General features: G+C 46.6%; 2 protein-coding genes across 4 annotated transcripts in view; one reads left to right on the top strand and one right to left on the bottom strand.

Annotated features, from left to right (window-relative positions):
* The first annotated feature begins 616 nt into the window (after positions 1-616).
* The window catches only part of LOC117581529 (neuroglian), a 33,353-nt gene continuing 16,419 nt past the window's right edge, over positions 617-17,550 (top strand). For 2 of the 3 annotated variants that reach the window (XM_034268835.1, XM_034268837.1), the window contains exons 1-3: positions 617-726; positions 15,518-15,793; positions 16,314-16,443. In XM_034268835.1, coding sequence (XP_034124726.1) covers positions 15,724-15,793; positions 16,314-16,443 — 200 coding nt within the window. In that variant the 5' untranslated portion in view covers positions 617-726; positions 15,518-15,723. The remainder of the gene's footprint in view (positions 727-15,517; positions 15,794-16,313; positions 16,444-17,550) is intronic. The other variant, XM_034268836.1, reaches the window with a different exon arrangement.
* Positions 10,265-14,701, bottom strand: LOC117581530 (actin cytoskeleton-regulatory complex protein PAN1). Its single transcript, XM_034268838.1, has 4 exons — positions 14,256-14,701; positions 10,736-14,092; positions 10,501-10,663; positions 10,265-10,433 (listed from the first exon to the last, which is right to left on the bottom strand). Exons 1-3 carry the CDS (start codon positions 14,461-14,463, stop codon positions 10,605-10,607), a joined length of 3,624 nt encoding a protein of 1,207 aa, XP_034124729.1. The 5' UTR covers positions 14,464-14,701; the 3' UTR covers positions 10,265-10,433; positions 10,501-10,604.

The raw sequence follows: 17,550 nt of genomic DNA on the forward strand, positions 1-17,550 counted from the left end.
AAATAAAATAAATTAAATAAAATCAAAGAATCGGTGAAGAGTGAGACGATAACGATGATTATTTCATCATTATGCGGTGTTCCTGTGTAATTTCAATGTATAAACCAGAGTCTAGCCACAATTATGCTGTAAAGATAGACCAAGTGCCCCCCAAAACAGTTCCTGGCCAATTTTAATAATTACTTATGTTCCCTTCGTGCAATTTTCAGGAAAAATTGAACTTCTTTGCCACTTTTGTGGCGCGCGCTTTATTTAAAAAAAAAAATATGATATCGGTTAGCATACATGTGTCTCTACATCTTACAAACACTTACATACTGAACAAAAAGCTCCCTTGCTTCCAGAAGGGATGATTTGAACGAAAAGTTAAAATGCAAATTTGTAAAATGTAAGGTTTAAGGTACACAATCCAATCAAAATGAGTATTTAAAATACGTCAAATTGATTCTTCAAACGGATGAAACTATTGTTTCAGTATAAAAAGTCTTTGCAAGCTGGGAATATTAAATAGAACATCAAAATCAAGGGATATGATTTAAGATTGCGGTATATTACGGTATATTTTAAAAATGAAAAGGTATTTTTTGTATATTTTTGAGGGTCTGTCGGTGCATGTTATCGAAACAGCCGCGGTCACACTGTGCTCTAGTGTAAATACATTCAATTTTTTAAACATTAATTTTTTTTCGTTGCGCCCGGTTGTGTCTTTGCCGTACGTGTGTGTGTGTAAGAGTCGAAGCAGCAGAAAACCAGAGTGCCGGGTACCGAGCGAGAGAGTCCGACTGGCTGTCGCCGCCGCCGCCGTGTTTAGATTTGATGTTGGCATAGAAAAGTTTCCTATTTACTTGGCTTTTTAAAATTTTCCTTCCTTTTTTTTCCTGTGGCTATTTGTGCTCTTCCGTTCTCCCTCTGTGTGTTTATCAATACATATGAATGTGTGTGCGAATTGTTTAGAATGGGCGGTCGAAAAAGAGACATTCCAATCCAATCCAATTCAATCCAACAATTGGCTGCCAAATTGCAAAAGCAAACAAAAGATGCTTTTTTTCTTCTCAATTTTTCACATTGTGCCGCGCCCAAAATAGTTGAATTTAAACAAATAAAAATTTAAAAAAAACGAAAATAGTTATGCCGAATTAACGCGAAACACATGATGACAACAAGAAAGGAGAAGAGGAAGCATACATAGGACGCTAATGAAAGCAGCGAAAGGAAAAGCAACAGCAACAGCAAAAAGAACTTTTGAAACAAAAACGAAATTAATTAAAGTTCGGCTGTACGAAAAAAAGAGCTCAACTCAAGAGAGAGTCGCGCTCAGAGTCAGCAGCAGCATTAGCAGCAGCTTGTTGAAAATTACTCTGCTGTTTTTCATCACTTTTTGTTACAATTTGTTGTTTTGTATGTATTGCATTATGTACCGTACCGTACCACGAAGCCAAAAGTTCGTAATCGAGTTTTGAGTTCGTTTCGGCGCTTGGTTCTCGCTTCGTTCGCTCCTCTGGCTCTCTCTCGCTCTTTCTCTCTTGCCGCTGCTTACCTGGTCTGCTGCGGTGGTTGAGTCAAAGTTGGAGTTGAAGTCGGAGTTTTGAGCACAATATAGTTACAGTTGTTGTTGCTGTTGCTGTTGCTGTTGCTGCTCGACCCTAGAGAAAATCAACTTTTCTTAACGTTTTTCCAAAGGTAAGTTTTCCATAAATGCCAGATTGGCTTACGTACAATTTGAATGAATGCAACAAAAAAATCAAGCAAAGTGAGTGAGACTTGCGATTGAGCTCAAACACACACAAAACAGGTTTTGCTAGCTAGAAAGAGATGTTGTATGGTAGAAGCGGAGAAGCCGCGGAGAATACAAAAAGGCAGACAATGAGCGCGAATTAAAGTTGTGCATTGGTATTGGTGTGTGTGTGTCTGCGAGAGTGTGTGAGCGTTCACTAAGGTGGGGCAGATGCTGACATCAATGTTGCTGCCATCATCATCATAGTCATGATCATCACCACGCAGACGGCAGAGATACATGCATGTATCTATCTCTCTCTCTCTTTCTCTTTCTGTCTGTCGCTCTCTATCTTCTGGTATACTTCTAAATGTATTCATTTTATATGAGAATAAATCGGGAAAATAAGTTTAACTAAAATTATCCAAAGCGATTTCTCTCTCGAATTCTTTTGTGCGTGCTTCTTTGCCATCGTCGCCCATGCGGTCATCGCTGGCAGACGTCATCATTGTTAATACTGCGCACCCGCTACGCCCCAGCAGAGACGTCAACGGCGACGTCGACGTCAGCAATCCGACCTAAAAAATTACCCTACCAGTTGCCAGTTGGTTGGATGGTTGGCTTAATGAATGCCCTTGCCGATTGCCATACGGGGAGGTGTGGTGTGAGAGAGTTTTATGTTCAGAGAAACAAACAGATAGAAAGAGAGAGAGAGAGTCAGACAGAGAGGCGCAGCCAAATTGATCTTGAGAAATATTCTGCAGCTTCTGCAAAGCTTAGTCATAAAAGCCCTCTGCCAAGACAGAGAGAGAGAGAGAGCGAGAGTGAACACTCCACTCACACACACACACACACACACACACTCAGACGGAAAAACGGCGTGAGACAGATAGAAGAGCTCGAGCTTGCATTAGACGCGCTCAAAATATTTTTTAAAGTACGGTGAGGATCACATAAACGATGATTATGCGCCCCCCTCTGAGCATTAGGATTGAAGCTGCTGGCTAAGAGGAGAAATATCTATTATTCCCTCTGTTTAAGTGGGACATTCATTTCACTGACCCTCACAATGTTTGGGTTCTGCTTTCGTCCCATCACGATCGATCTTCATCTCCTGCCGCCGCTGCTACTTATCTCTGTGCATGTTGAGGTTCGTGTCTTGGAGGTTCCACTGTTTGCTAAGCAACATCTCGTCTCGCTGATATGCAATCGCAGTGGGCCATGCCTATCGCGAAGGTTGCCAAGTGCAATCTCATATTAGAGGACCCTGATGATGTCATAGTATTAAATATTTTACACTAATTCAATTGGCTTGATTCTTTGACTGCCTGGTGTGCTTTGTGCCCACCTCCCATCCCATCGAACCCACATTTCGATGGATCATTTTCAGCGAACTTGGAATTCAAGTACGGGCGGGCTACCCTGAAATGAAGTTCAATCCAGTGTCCCTCCACCATGCCCCCTCCCCGTATGTAACCTAATTTATAATATGGCAAACAATGGAGAACGCGAACGTCGAGCATAATTAAAACAGTTCATTATTCAAGCAGCTGACCCGACCACCAACGGGTGGGGGGAGGTTCGGTGCGTTGGGGTGGTCTGAATCACACTGGGGACACTCACGCCGCTCATGGTCATGGTTCGCCAGTTCCCCCCAATCCAACATCTCATTACTATTCAGAGTTGTCTCTCTCTCTCTCTTTTCTGTCAAAATAAAGAGTAAAGAGTAAATGCAATTGTCTATCGATATATCATTAAAAGAGATTTGATAGAAATGTACAGGCAGAAGAGGCATTTGTACATGTGTGCTTTTGATTGATGGCACCGATTTTCAACTTGCGGAAAAATACAATTCAATTGCTCGGCGAATCGGCGAATTTATCAGTTCCGATCAGTTATGGAAAAAGTTCTGAGCATAAATTCATATCATATTTATTTGTTGTCCTTTTGAATTTCAATGCCCCCGATCATAACGAAATGATATCATCGATATCTTTTGTGCCCCGTTCCTCCCCTCCTCCTATCAGCCGAACCCCCCGCCTTTCTCTTATTTGATGAGATTTATGTTGATATTTTTGTGCATTTGTGGCATTTGTTATAATTCAAATGGGAACACCCAAAAAATATTCAAATATACAAAAAAAACACAACTCAAAGATTAAAAATAAACAACAAATTTGTGTATTCCAATTGAGCAAATATATGTGTGATATATAAATATATACAAATGTATGCTGTAGGTGTGCGTGCGTGGATAGTTCTTGTTGTACATTGATATCTCACGGACTGTATCTTTTCTCCGGAGCTTTTGCCATGTGGATTTCTTGTTGGTACGTACGCATGTTCTGGGGCACATTTTTAGATGCTGCCCTGTCCCCGCCCCCGCCCCCGTGTCTTTCATCTGATACCTCAGACCCCACACCCGCCAACACTTCAACACTCTCCAGCACTGGTTCTGTTGACTTTGCCAAACAGCTGGCGATTGCGTCATTTCTCGCTGGCGTTCGCGTTCGCGTTCTCTTCTTGCTCTTCCGCTTTTCGCTCTGGCCCTCGCTCGCTCTTTTCTTGGTTCCACTTTTAATCCAGTTCCCAAAGCGGAACAGCAATAACAATCCTTTGTGTGGTTCCGCTCTCCGCTCTCCGCTCTCTACTCACCCACTCTCCACTCTTGTCTGATGTCATTTGCCTTTTGGCTGATGTTGCATGTCCCACCGAAATCCTTTTTGAGCAGCAGAAAATCAATAAGTCCCCCTCCCGCCGCACAGCCACACATTTATGTGGCGGCGGCAATACATAGCAGCAGCCCCAAAGCCCAAGGCCCCACCGACCAGCATGACAGCATTGAAAGCATGGCAGCAGGCCGCCGGCCGACCCGTACTCGCCTCGTACAGTAAACAATCCTCGGGCCGGCCTGCAAATGATGAGGTCATCATCAAGCATCGTTTCCAGTTGGGTTTTCGGTGTTCGGTGTTCGGTTTTTGGTTGGTTCTCTAATGGGTTGCCCGCTTGCCAGCTCGTTGGCTCAGTGGCGTCTCGTTTCGCGGAAATACTCTCCAAGAGGGAGGTTATTCTCAACTTGTTGTGGCGCTTGCAAGTATTTTGCACATAAGAAAGCAATTAATTCGTAGATTAATACTTTAAATATTCTTTGAAACATGGAACACTTTTTTCACTTAAGGATTTAGTTTGATTCATTGAGATATCGATCAAAGAAAAGACACGAGGTACACAGGTTCTCCGAATCGTTTCTCAAAGGTACATACATTTGTACATATTTACATTTCCACGTCCGCCAAAGTTTGTTTTGCGGTTTGTTTTGGGGGCCGCCACTTCCTTTGCGATCTGCTCTGGTTTGCTTCTTGGCTGCTCGAGCAGAAATCAAAGTAGAAAATATGGAAGCTAATTTGTAAATATTTAATTGTAGAATCAAAGCTAAAAACATTCCCAAGGAAAAGTTGCAGAGGAAATTGATATTCCAATGGTGCTAAGGTCCGCGCAGAAGGACTTGCTGATTCGATATTCAGAATGAAGCATTGAAGCACATTTAATGGTCTGGTCCAGGACTGATTAATTGATCAATTATGAACAATTTACTCGCTGTCTGTCGTACTTGTGTACCACTTATATTGAGTAACTTACGTTGGGAAATTACATTGTAAGAAGATTGATTATCCAATACGCTAAAACGACAATCTATTTGTTAATTAACATGTAATTAATTGTCAATCACTTCCAGTCTCTTTCTGACTGACCCAATTTCATAATACCCACATAATACCCACACAGCCAATCCACATTTTCCATTACTCGCAGTTACATACAGGCATACATGGTACATTTTGAAGTTTGAAGACAATAGATGTTAGGAACTGATGAAGGCTCTCCAGTTGCATATGGACTCGAAGCTAAACAGGCTCCATTCCATGCCACACACATTCCCTATCCCTGTCTGGCCTGCCTGCAGTCCGTTTTGTGGAACGGTGGGGCAGGGCAGGTCTAGCTGGCGGGAGACCGCCATGCCGGTTCGCGGTTTTAGCGGTTAGATTTTTGTTTAGTTTTGTTGCTTTTGTTTTTTCGCCCTGTTTTTTTGTTTTGTTTGTCTAGCGTAGTCTGCTGGGGGTGGTGGCGTTGGCGGGGTGCTCCCAGATACCGTTTCTTCGTCAACGTCAGAGTCAGCGCCGACTGCGAGTGCATTGCACTTTTGAGTGTTTTTTGGTAGCACGCCGCGGGGGTAGGGCAGAACAGAACAAAACAGAAACCCCATGTGGCATGTGGCACACAGGTGCGCACAGACAACGCAGACGGAAAGGATTGTATGTGTGTGTGTGTGTGTGTGTGGCGGTGTCTTTGCAATTTGCATTCCGCTGCCGGCCCTCTGCCCGCACTCTGCATACTCTTGTGGGTTACTTAGGCTCTCTTGTCATATGGGTTAAATGGATGCAACTATGTTGCTTACCACACGCAGCAAAGGCACAGCACCACCATGTGGCTATAGTGGAGATTGCAGTGAAAGTCTTTACGAGTGCCCACTCACCTTTTCTGTCTTCCAAATGCACTCACTTCTCCATACCATACGAATATTATTATATTAAATAAGTTGATTTCCAACAAGAACATCTTTACATTCCTCAAAGCTCTCGGGTTCTCGTGCGTTTAATGGATAATGCAGAGAATAAACAGAATGGAGAATAAACAATGAAAGAGAGTCGCACTCAGATGTGTGTGTGTGGATGGCGATGGGGATGGGGGGGCATGGGCATATGCCAATACTTGCCAATTATTGTCTCAATGGGAGTGTCCGCAAACAATTACGAGTAGGTAATTCGTACATATGTACACATCACACAGCCACAACCAACCGATACGTGTGTGTGTGTGTGTGCGCTCTTAAGCTTAAGTCACTCTCCCGCGCTCGTTTGTTGCTCTCCCGCTGTCTGCTGCCCGCTGTCCTGTATGGGAGTGCGAGAAGAACTTGCGACAGGCAGGGAAGAGAGGAAATAATAGATGACATAATATATACAATGATCGTATTTTACATCAGTCAATTAACAGCTCAATTATTTCGATTCATTATAGATTGGTTTAATCAGCATTCGATTATGATGTTGAATAAGAAATGCATTTGATTTCCTTCTAAATATGTGAATGTGTTCATCCAGTGTCCCATTAAATAATTGCCAATAATTTGATTTATGCACATAAATCCCCTGTGGAATGGAATTGGAATTGGAATACCTTGTGGAAGGAAAAGGAATATTGCACAATATTCCCTCTCTCACAAGCTTTCTGCGGCACTTCTTCGCTCTTCTTTGGCTACTAGTCCCGTTAGTCGTTGGTCTTGGTCGCCAGCTGTGTGGCAGGCAGGCAGAGTGTCAGAGTTTTTCCCATTTGCGGCGCCATTCCATAAATTGCATTATATTGCAGGGAGCAGAGCAGAGCAACGTTGCCGCCGCAAAAAGAGGAGCATTGAACTTCTCGCATGTGGTCCGGAAACCCGACAGAAACTCCCAACCACTAGCCCGCTCCTGCTCGCTTTCCTCACGCTCTTTTTACCACTATTCTCTGTATCTTATTGCCTCTCTCTCCCTCGCTCTCTCGCAGCGAAAAGCTTTGCGTCCGCTTTGGTCACTTCCTTAGACTTTCTCTCTACCGCTCGCTCGCTTCCTCTACTCGCTTGCTGTTGGTGGATGTGGGAAATGTTTGACTGAAATTGTTTCCGAAAAGTTTTTCTTTTTAGGTTGTCAGTGGGCTAAACATCTGTGACAGAGTGAAGTAGCGGTAAAACGGATTGCAATTATTTTATCGGCTTAACAAGATCACGGCTGGAAAGCTCCTTCCTGCCCAGAGAAGCGATCATGAGCTTCCTCCTCCGAGAGCTTTCACTGTAACGGGTGTTTCCCATTGTTCCTTTTAGCACTTTTGCTCACTCGAATCAGAATTCAGTCAGTCAGTCAGTCAATCATTCAGCCAGCTAATCCATTCACTGTCCGATGGCCAGCGAAAACAAAAGGAACAAAAGGTTCCCATTGAATGGGGTGGATTTTGAATCGAATCAGACTCCTGGATGTACATACATACATACTACTCGTATGTACATTCATAGGTTTAAGCACGCGCACCCTCTGCCATGGCGATGCAGGGGGGATTATGTTTGGGTGTGCTTTATGCGTGTGTGTGTGTCCCTCTTGCCCCCTCTGGCTACATTGTCCCAGTCGCGTGTCAAATAACGGGTGCCGCTGCATCTGCTGCTGCTGCTGCTGCCGAGGGTTGGCGCTGAGGCTGGCAAAGAAATTGGAGGGAGGGAGGAATTGAATATCATCATGATTCATGGACGTCAACTATTTATTTGCTACCCAAACATCCTTCCATTTGTGGCACTTACGAGTATTTGCTTTGGCTTCCACCACCATCACCGCGAGTAATGAAGAATTGTCCAGTAATAAAACATATACATTGTATGTGCATACATCTATGTATACATAGAGTGTACATTGTAGGTATGCATGTGTGTGTAGTTTTAATTGCAACCAAAAGTCAACATTAATTGCAATTCTCTGCTCGAATGAGAAATGCTGGTCTTGGACGTCGTTCCGATTCGTTCCGTTCCCTGGTGCTGTGTTTCTTAATTTGGGAAATTTATTTGATTTTAATGCGCTGCGATGAGGGCTGATTAGGTGGGAGGGAGGCAGTTGGCAGTTGGAGTGCGAGAGCGAGAGGGAGAAGTGTCTTTAAACGGTAAATTAGTGTGCCATTGCCAGATGCAAGAAAACTTTAATTAAAGCTCAAAGCGATAAAGTAGTGGTGGCTGGGGAGGTGAGGGTGCTAATTAATATTCTCTGATTAAAGGGCCACACACACACAGAGAGAGAGAGAGAGAGAGAGAGAGGGGGAGAAGTGACTCAATCACTCAACACCCCACATCCTCGTACCGTTTACCGTTCACTCATCGACACTTGGAGTACACTTGGAAAGAGAATCAGAAAGAGAAGCAGCAGAAGTGGAAGGGAGGGGGGATGCTGTTGGGTAAGGGTAGGGAAAAGGACCATCAAGAGAATCTCTAATGAATCAACCGCAAAAAGGCACCGCAAAAACAGCAGCAGCAGCCGTCGAACGACATTCGTGAAGGAAAAAGTATATTGCCGTAAAGGTTGTGGCAGGGGCGGCGAGCAATGGAAACTAAGGACCACTGCATTGCAGTCAAATCAAGGGGCCAAGGGCACGGTCAAGGCCAAGAGCCAATCGAAATCCAAGTGTCGCATCAAACCGTAGCCAAAACGCAATCAATTTTCGGTTGCCACTTGCCTGGAGTTGAAAGCATTTCGTTACTTTTGCAGATGCACAGAATGATTCACAGCATCGAGTGATAACTCCTTCTTATATGTGCTGAGAGTGAGATTATGTACCAAGGTTTGAAGTATTTCTGTAATCCAAAGGAAAATATTTCAAGTTCAAGCAAAAGCTAATCTCGTTTGGGTCGGAAGTACGTCGCATTGGTTAAAATGCATCGATAATTGTAAACCGCATTACAACTCATTTATTTGACAACTACATACAATATGTAGATGATAGATACATATGTACATAGATGGAACGTTCTCAAATATATTTAATTAAAGTTATTTGACATTAGGAGCAAATAGCTATTTAGATCAAATGATCGATAAAATGGATACTCTGTCTGTCTATGATTATTCAATTTTCGTATACCATATGTTACATAAGTATGTATAATGTATGTATAATGTATGTATATCTCCATCTCCTATGTAAATGTTGTAAACTCGTTTTTTGTTCCACCCCTCTCCGGAGTATCTACATTTTCGCTTTACCAAATTAATTAATTAGCATAAATTATGAATTAAAATGCGCTCAGTCGGCGATTCGCTGCGATAGCAGTCGGAGTCGGAGTCGGAGTCACGGGTGGAGGAATGAGCACTAGGGAGCATTGCATTTCAACCACCGCGAGAGCATTATGGTGGTGTGGTGCCTGATGGTGGTGGTGGTGCTGCTGTTAGTGTCAGCTGTGTCCTCCCATACCTGGGTGCATTAATCAACTTGGGACAGGACTCTGCCAACCCCTCCAGCAAATGTCCCTCGCATAGGATGCAACCTACCCCCTAGCCTACCCCCTCTGCAGCAGATGGACTCTGTCGTGACTGCGACTGCAATTTACTAACAATTTTGTTTGCATTCTTTGATCAGTTTTTTGTCAAGTTTCATGCTTGGTACAGTTATTGTAGACACCAAAAAACCTTTGCATATTAACTCAGATAACTTTGGTTTTTGTTTTAATTTATTCTCTGATATTGTATAACTTGTTGACTTTATCTTTATCCTATTTTCTAATTAAACTCTTAAACATTTATAAAAAGAAAATACAAAAAAAAAAAAGAGATTATCGGATTAAATGTGATGAAAAAACATATTTGTTTTATGAATCTTAGGCTGTTAATAAGATCAAGTCAAATAAAATCTATTTGCCATTCATTAAAAATGAAAAATTAAATTAAATTTCTTTTTTAAAGTTGCTGTCGTGTGTTGAACTTTCAACTAATTAACACGGTTGAGAATATAACAACAAAAAGTAACATTAATTCATATTGAATTGGACTGATGATTGACTGAAGTTTATTTCTATGTAAACATAATCGTAATACCCTTTAAATTCCCATGCGTGTTGGGTGCTTGGGATTACAGTTCCGTTAGTTTCACGCTCCTCCTGGAAAAGTAAAGTTCCAACTGTTTTAGTGAAGAAAGAATAGAAATTTGAAGGAGGCTTTTCTTACTTGCTTTCGACTGAAAGTGATCCTCAGAAGTAGTCCTCAGATGCAATGCGTTTCCCTCTATAAATATTATATTTATATCAAATTGCAACGCTCAGCTGTGCTCCTCATATCTCCACCACGTAACGACTGCTGCCCGATGGGCTTATGGAGTAGTAGCTATTCTCTGCAAATAGATCAAAGATGAGCGAATCAGATCGGTTTGAGTACGGTTTGAGTTGCGGTTGCTGCGACTCACCTTCGTCGCTGTCGAAGCTGTAAAAGTTTTCATCGTCGCGGGTCATGGATCGTCGGCTGCGTCGTGCCTGTTGTCGCTGCTGCTGCTGCTGCTGCTGCTGCTGTTGCAGCATCTGTTGATGCGGCGTCGACAGCTGGGTGGAGGAGGGTGGAGCAAGCGGTGCACCAGTGGGCGTCGAGCTCCGCCGTTGGCTGGAGTACGAATAGGACAGTGGCGATCCGTATTCGGAACGGCTGCAGTTCGAGTTTTGACGATCGAGAGATTGGTCCAGAGACAGGGACAAGGACTCCGCCTTCCTCCTCCCATTGCTGTTGTTGTTGTTGTTGTTTATGCTGGGCTGTGTGGTAACGATCTCTGGGATGACGACAGCTGGTCGATTGGTGGGAGTAATGGGAGATGCTGCCTCATCCTCCTCGGCATCAGCATTATCCTGCTCCTCCTCCTCCTCCTCCTCGCCGCTGAAGCTGGACGATGTGGCATGCAGCTCGTACTCCTCGCTGTGCAGACGCCGCGGACAGAGGCGTGGCCGTCGGCCGCCCTCGAAGCGAGAGATCAGCTTGTTCACCTTGCCAATGTCGCCGGGGTGCACCTGCTCGTTGTAGGTGAGCCGCAGGGAACTGGTCTTGACCAGCGGCTTGGCTGGGCGCGACATGGAGGCGCTGCTTCTCTGCGGCAGCACGGCAGCCGCTGGTGGGGGAGTGGCAGCAGCAGCAGCCGCAGCCGCAGCCGCAGCAGGAGGCATGCTCAGGGGTGGAGGCTTGCTGGTGGGCAGCGGCGGAGGCACTGCGTCGTAGATGGGCGCTGCCTGCGTTGGTGGCGCAATCTTTCGCTGCGGCGGGCGTCGCTGTGGCAGCGGCGGAGGCGGTGGCGAGGCCGAAGGCGGTCGCTCCAAGGCACACTCATCCGAATCCTCTTTAGGAGAGTCTTCCTCCTCCTCCTGCTCCTCCTCCTCCTCCTTCTCCTCCTCCTCAAGCTCCTGGGCCATCAGGCTTTCTCTGCTGTTGCCAATCTGTGGCGGCGGATCCGTTTGCATTCGTATTCTGGTCACCCTGGAGCTGCTGTCGTCCGCCTCCTCATCGCCGCTCGTGTCGCAGCTGCTCCCGGCACTGATCCTCAGGATGGGGGCATTGCGCAGCGCCTCATCAAAGTCGGCAAAGGCAGCGCCCGAGGCGCCCTCGAAGATGTCGATGCTTTTTGGCTTGTAAAGCGAGCGGGGACCTGGCCACGATTCCGCCTCTTTCGGCCGCTGCTGCTGCTGCTGCTGCTGCTGCTGCTGCTGCTCCTTGAAGCTGGAGATAATCTCTGCGTTGGGCAGCCACTGGGCAGGGGTTGGGGGTGCCGGCGACGATGGCTTCGTGGAGACGGCAATGATCAGCGTGGATTCGCAGGAGTCGTCCGTGTGCTGCTGATGGATGAGCACCCGGGGATAGTCCTCGTCGGGGATCTCCTCCAGCGACTCGCTGCTCCAGGCCGTAAAGGAGCGGCCGCCCCTTGGGCAGGATTCCTCGGGCAATGCTGCTGACGCCGTCGCCGCCTGTAGCTCAGCCAACGTCGCCATTTGTCGAGCAGCGTGGGCGGACGAAGCTCGCGATAGGGGATGCTCCATCTGTGTCTCCTCCTCGCTGTCCGCCTCCTGCTCATCCTCCTCCTCCTCCTGCTGCCCAAATGCCTCCTCAGCGCAGACATCCTGTCCGCTGTCCTGGCTGCCACGCTCCTCCTCGTCCTCGTCCTCATCTTCGTCGCTATCGCTGTGATGATAGGTGGCGGCCAGCTCCTCATCATCGTCAATATAGACGGGCTCATGGCCGACAGTATTAGGCTTAGGCTGTGCCTCCGCGGAGCAGGAGGAGCTGGAGGCGGCGGCGGCGGCGGCGGCGGCGCCCTGGCGCTGAAAAAACTTCAGCTGATGCATTTTCTCGTTGAGCTTCGTGAGCGTTCGCTCCAGATGGACACCAATGGCCATGCCAGTCGCCGCACCAGCAGCTGCTCCTGCCCCTGCCTGGTTGGGGCTTTCCTCCGAGTCCTGTGCTGCCGTCTTGAAGCTTTTACGCCAGCGCTCCTGCAGCTGTTCCGTGGAGGCAAAGCGACTGAGGCGCGCTCTCAGATTGCCAGTGGATTTGGCCACTGGTGGGTCCTTCTTTCCTTCTTGCTGCTGCTGCTGCTGCTGCTGCCCCTGCTCCTGTTCCTGCCCCTGATCTTCATCCGAATCGTCGGCTGGCTTTTGGGGCTGCTTCTGCTTGAGCTTCGCTGGCCGCTTGATGGACTTGCGCAGCCTCTTGATATTTTGTCGGATAACTGACTTCGGTGTGGGCGTCTCCTCGCCATTCTCGTTGCCCTTGCTGCGCCGCTGGAGACTGGGCAGGCTGCTGGGGAAGCTGGGCAGCTTCTGGAGCAGCTGTTTGCAGCTGCTGCGACGCGGCGGTGGCTCCTTTTCCTCCACATGCTTCTGCTCCTCCTCCTCCTCCTCCCCCTCGTCCATTTGCAGCGGCGGCTGTCGCACCTTGGCAAATCGCGTGGCCGCAATGCCCGGCTTCTTCCTGCTCCTCGTGGGCAGCGGCGGCGGTGTCTCCTCCATGCCGCTCTCGTCCCCACTCTGTTCGGCGACGCTGCGTGGCTTCGGGGGCTGCTTGTCGCTGTCGGGCGTGTTCTGTCGGGATCTGGCCAGCGTCTTGAACCGAATGTCGTAGTTGTCGGCTATCTCCCGGTCCCTGCGTGCCTGTGCCCGCTGCTCCGAGCGCAGCTCCGCCTCGTACTGCTCCACGTAGCGATCCACCTCGATGTTGTCCCGCCGCAGGGTCGTCTGCTTGGCAAACAGATGCTTCAGCCGCAGCTCGCTGAGGCTCTTGTAGCCACGCTGGAGGCGCTGTGTCAGCGTCGGCTGCCCCTGGCCGCCGCCACTTCCCGCTTCTGGTGCTGGGGCTGGGGCTGGGGCTGGGGGTGAGGGAATCTTAACGGGACTAATGGGTCGCGAGTGCCGCTCCCCATGGCCGCTCTCCGGCGCATAGTAGTCATCGTCCAGACTGCCTGCACTTCGGTACGTGCTCGGCTGTCCCCTGGCCATGCCCATGCCCATGCCCATGCCCATGCCCATCTCCTGCTCCTCCTCGTACATCAGCGAACTGATGGTGGAGATCCGCTGTGGCGTGCGATTGATGAACTGCTGCGACTGTTGTGGCAACGTCAGCGAGCATCTACCGCCACCGTCGACAGCCTTGGCTGTGGCTGCTGACCCTGCTGCATCCTTGTTGTTGCTGTTGTTGTTTCGCCTGGAACTGCGGAATATCTTGCGTCCCCGCAGCTTGGGCAGCGATTTCGGCAGCTTCAGGGGCGGCAGCGATGGCAACGATGGCAGCTTGGCTGTGCAGGACAAGAAGGAAAATGTAAATAAATTTGTGTTGGAAAATAATGGGTGAAGGAGTTAAGCAGAGACTGTGAGTGTACCAAGCAAAGGATATTGCTTCGAAGCACAAAACTACTCCAAAAACTAGTTGGGATAGAGGATAAATCCGCCCGCACTCACCCCTCAGACCATTCACATCGAGACGCTGGCAAAGATTACGAAAGTCCATGGGGCCAAGTCCGCTGACGCGTTCCGTATTCGAATTGGCGCTGCGTTGAGTCTGTTGATTCCTTTCGGACTCCAAGGTCCTTTCCAGCTGCGAGTCCGATTGCACTTGCTGCATTTGCTGATGCTGACGATGATAGTGATGGAACTGTTGGTGGCTCATTGCACCAGCGGCAGCAACTCTGAGTCCAACGATAACTCCGAAGTCACAAAAAATAACAATAACAAAAATGAAACCGAAAACGAAAACGAACACGAAACGGAAACGGAAACCGATATCAAGAACGAAGGCGACGACGACAACTGGGAACGTCCGTTGCAGTTCAGCATTTTAGCCAGTTTGAAGCTCCGGCGGTCAGCATTGGCTTTGGCCCCACACACACGCCACATGTGCCACACGCGCCACAACAAACCGACCGGGTTGCAATTCCATTTCCATGGGAAATCGCTAATTGAATTAACGCCACAGACACAGACGGAGAGAACACAGAACCAGAGCCAAAACCAAAACCAAAACTAAAACCCTTCTCCAGGTCGGTTTCGTATTCCCGCTAACTGGCCTGGCCTCTGGCACCATTTCTGTTTTCCATTTTCTATTTTGTTTTTCGTTGACGGCCAACATTACGGCCTATGGGTAACCAGGTCCATGACGATGCCGCCCCACCCCGCCTCTGGCAGTCATTCTGCATCGACTACTTGCAGGTGCATTTGATTCTATCAGGGGTTATCTTTGTGGTGCATAGTCGTATTTCCCATGTCTCGCAGTTCTCTCGGTCACCTTCTTCGTCGTTGTTGGCAAATGTCGTTGAAAAGTAATAAATAAACGATCAATAATTCGATTTTGGCCAGTGTCGCTTTTCGATATCGAATTCGAGGACAAAGCTAGCGCTTCTCTTTCTCGCTCTCTTCTTGTGCCACTCCATTCCTTGCACAAAAGAAACACAAAAACAGACATAACCGCACATTTGTTGAGCATTAAGTGAACACTTTCCTCGTTAGAATCATATTGGATAATTGCATTACTCATTACATATTACTCATCTCTCTCTCTCTCTCTCTGTTCTCTCTTTTCAGACACGCAGACGTGCTAAACTTTTATTACCTGCACCGCACCCGCACCCAACTTACTCTCTCGCTCGCGTCGTCTCGTCTCGTCTCGTTTCGTTTCGCATTGAAAAAGTGTAAACTTATCAAAATTATAATAATTTTATTTGCAGTGCAACAAAGAGAAAAAGAGGAAAAGCTCGACTTGGATGCTATTTTCATTAGTGTGAAAATTGTGCATGATCCAAGAGCAGACGGTGAAGGAGGGGGTAACATTCTAGACACCCGCAATTACAGCCACAAACACAACTAAAGGCACACGCACGCGAAGACACATAGCGAGAAAGAGAGTGAGAGAGAGAGAGAGAGCAGCTCGAAAATGCGGCGGCAGTCAACGATGCTGGCCGCGATATTGCTAGCTGCCATTTTGGGCAGTGCAACGGCAAGAAGTAAGTACACTTAGAAAAAGCTCATCTTTGTAGATATGTTTGCCCCTCGAAAATAATGTTGACAGTCACTTCAAATGTAAGAAAAGTAGATCGAACGTAGGCCTCAGACATAATCAGACAAAAGTTTTCCTCGAAGCGGACAACAACGGGAACATTTCCACTTATCTCCCAGCAGCAGAACACAAAACTATATTCGGAATTCCCTAAGCTTTTCCCCCTGAGGCAAATAATCCAAACGAAACTGATGGTCTGTCGATCACTTCAGATTTACCTAATGCACAGTGAAAAATTTCCCCTAAATACGGGGAGAGTAGATCAATTCGGGAGTCCGAATTGCATCCCCAGCCCCTGTCTGTCTGTCTGTCTGTCTGTCTTGTGGCTAGCATACAAAATGAAGGTGGAAATTCAATAGTTCTCAAGGTCTAAAAATAATATCGAGCCTAATTTAAAATTGATGTGACCAATTAGTGGCAAGATCCCAGTGCTCATCAATCTCTCCCACTCGTGCTCTCCCCCACAGCCAACTCCCCGCCACGGATCATCAAGCAGCCGGCACCCGGCGAGCTCCTCTTCAAGGTGGCGCAGCAAAATAAGGAGAGCGACAATCCATTTATTATCGAGTGCGAGGCCGATGGACAGCCCGAACCAGAGTAAGTAAAGAATGCATAAAAATATTTTCAAATCTATTTCCATGGAAAGAGTTTATATATTTTCGGTATACATTTATTGGTACATTTATGTAGTACGACTATGCTCCTACATCCGCCGATTCACGTAAATCAAATTTAAGCAGTCTCCGTCTCCTGACCGAAATATTCCCCCTTTCGAGAACTGAATAAAAAACTATTTCGTTTGTTTATTTTTCGGCCTTGTTTCTTACGAAATATTTTCATCGTCACAAGCTATTTTGAATTTATTATAGAGCCGAGGGCGCAACATTTCCTACAGTCTGCCCCATATAGGACATTGTTCTCTGTTGAAAGAACATAAATCTGTAAAATAAACCATACAATTCTGTACAGGGTATAGTCAGGTCCAAAATGCAACGAATATCAAAATTTGTCTGCCGTTTTCTTGAGCTATTTTTGTGGCAAAACTATCCAAAGATGTAGGCATATTTACATATATTTGTATATATTTTTGTTAAACTTTTTGTGCTGGAAAGGAAGGGAAGCTATGCCGAAGCCTAATCTTACCTCATGAGTAATGTCTGAGCCATGTTTATGCGATCAATTTGAACCTGTTTCCTAAACACAAATAAAACACGTTTCGCGTTACGATTAGTTTCGTTTCGAGTCGTTTCTTTCGGGCTGTTTGACTCTGAGTTTTGGCCATGTACTTGGGCCCATTCATTGCATTGAATCATCTCCATCTCCAACCACATCACCGTTTCAAATGCGGAATTCAAAGTTATTCGTACATCCATACATACTCGTATGCATGTACATTTGTACGTTTGTGTGCATAGAAACATTCTGGACATTGCGTGATGACCTCATTGTCAAAATAAAAGAAAATAAAAGAATGACTGAATGTGCGTTTGTAGAGAATGAGGCGGGCAGAAGGAAAAGCGGCGTGACGAGCCATGAACATACTTATAAAGCGTCTGTGAAATGTTTACGATGGAACATGAATATGTGAAAATATGGAATGGTGTTTCCTCGGAGCTGCGTTTACATACACACAAGAATATGTATGACACTCGCTTTAAGTTCGACCTACGTCTGACCAATTTAAATGCTTAGCCACTTGAAGGG

Source organism: Drosophila guanche, unplaced genomic scaffold (assembly GCF_900245975.1).
Source record: "Drosophila guanche unplaced genomic scaffold, DGUA_6, whole genome shotgun sequence".
NCBI classification, from domain to species: Eukaryota; Metazoa; Arthropoda; class Insecta; order Diptera; family Drosophilidae; genus Drosophila; species Drosophila guanche.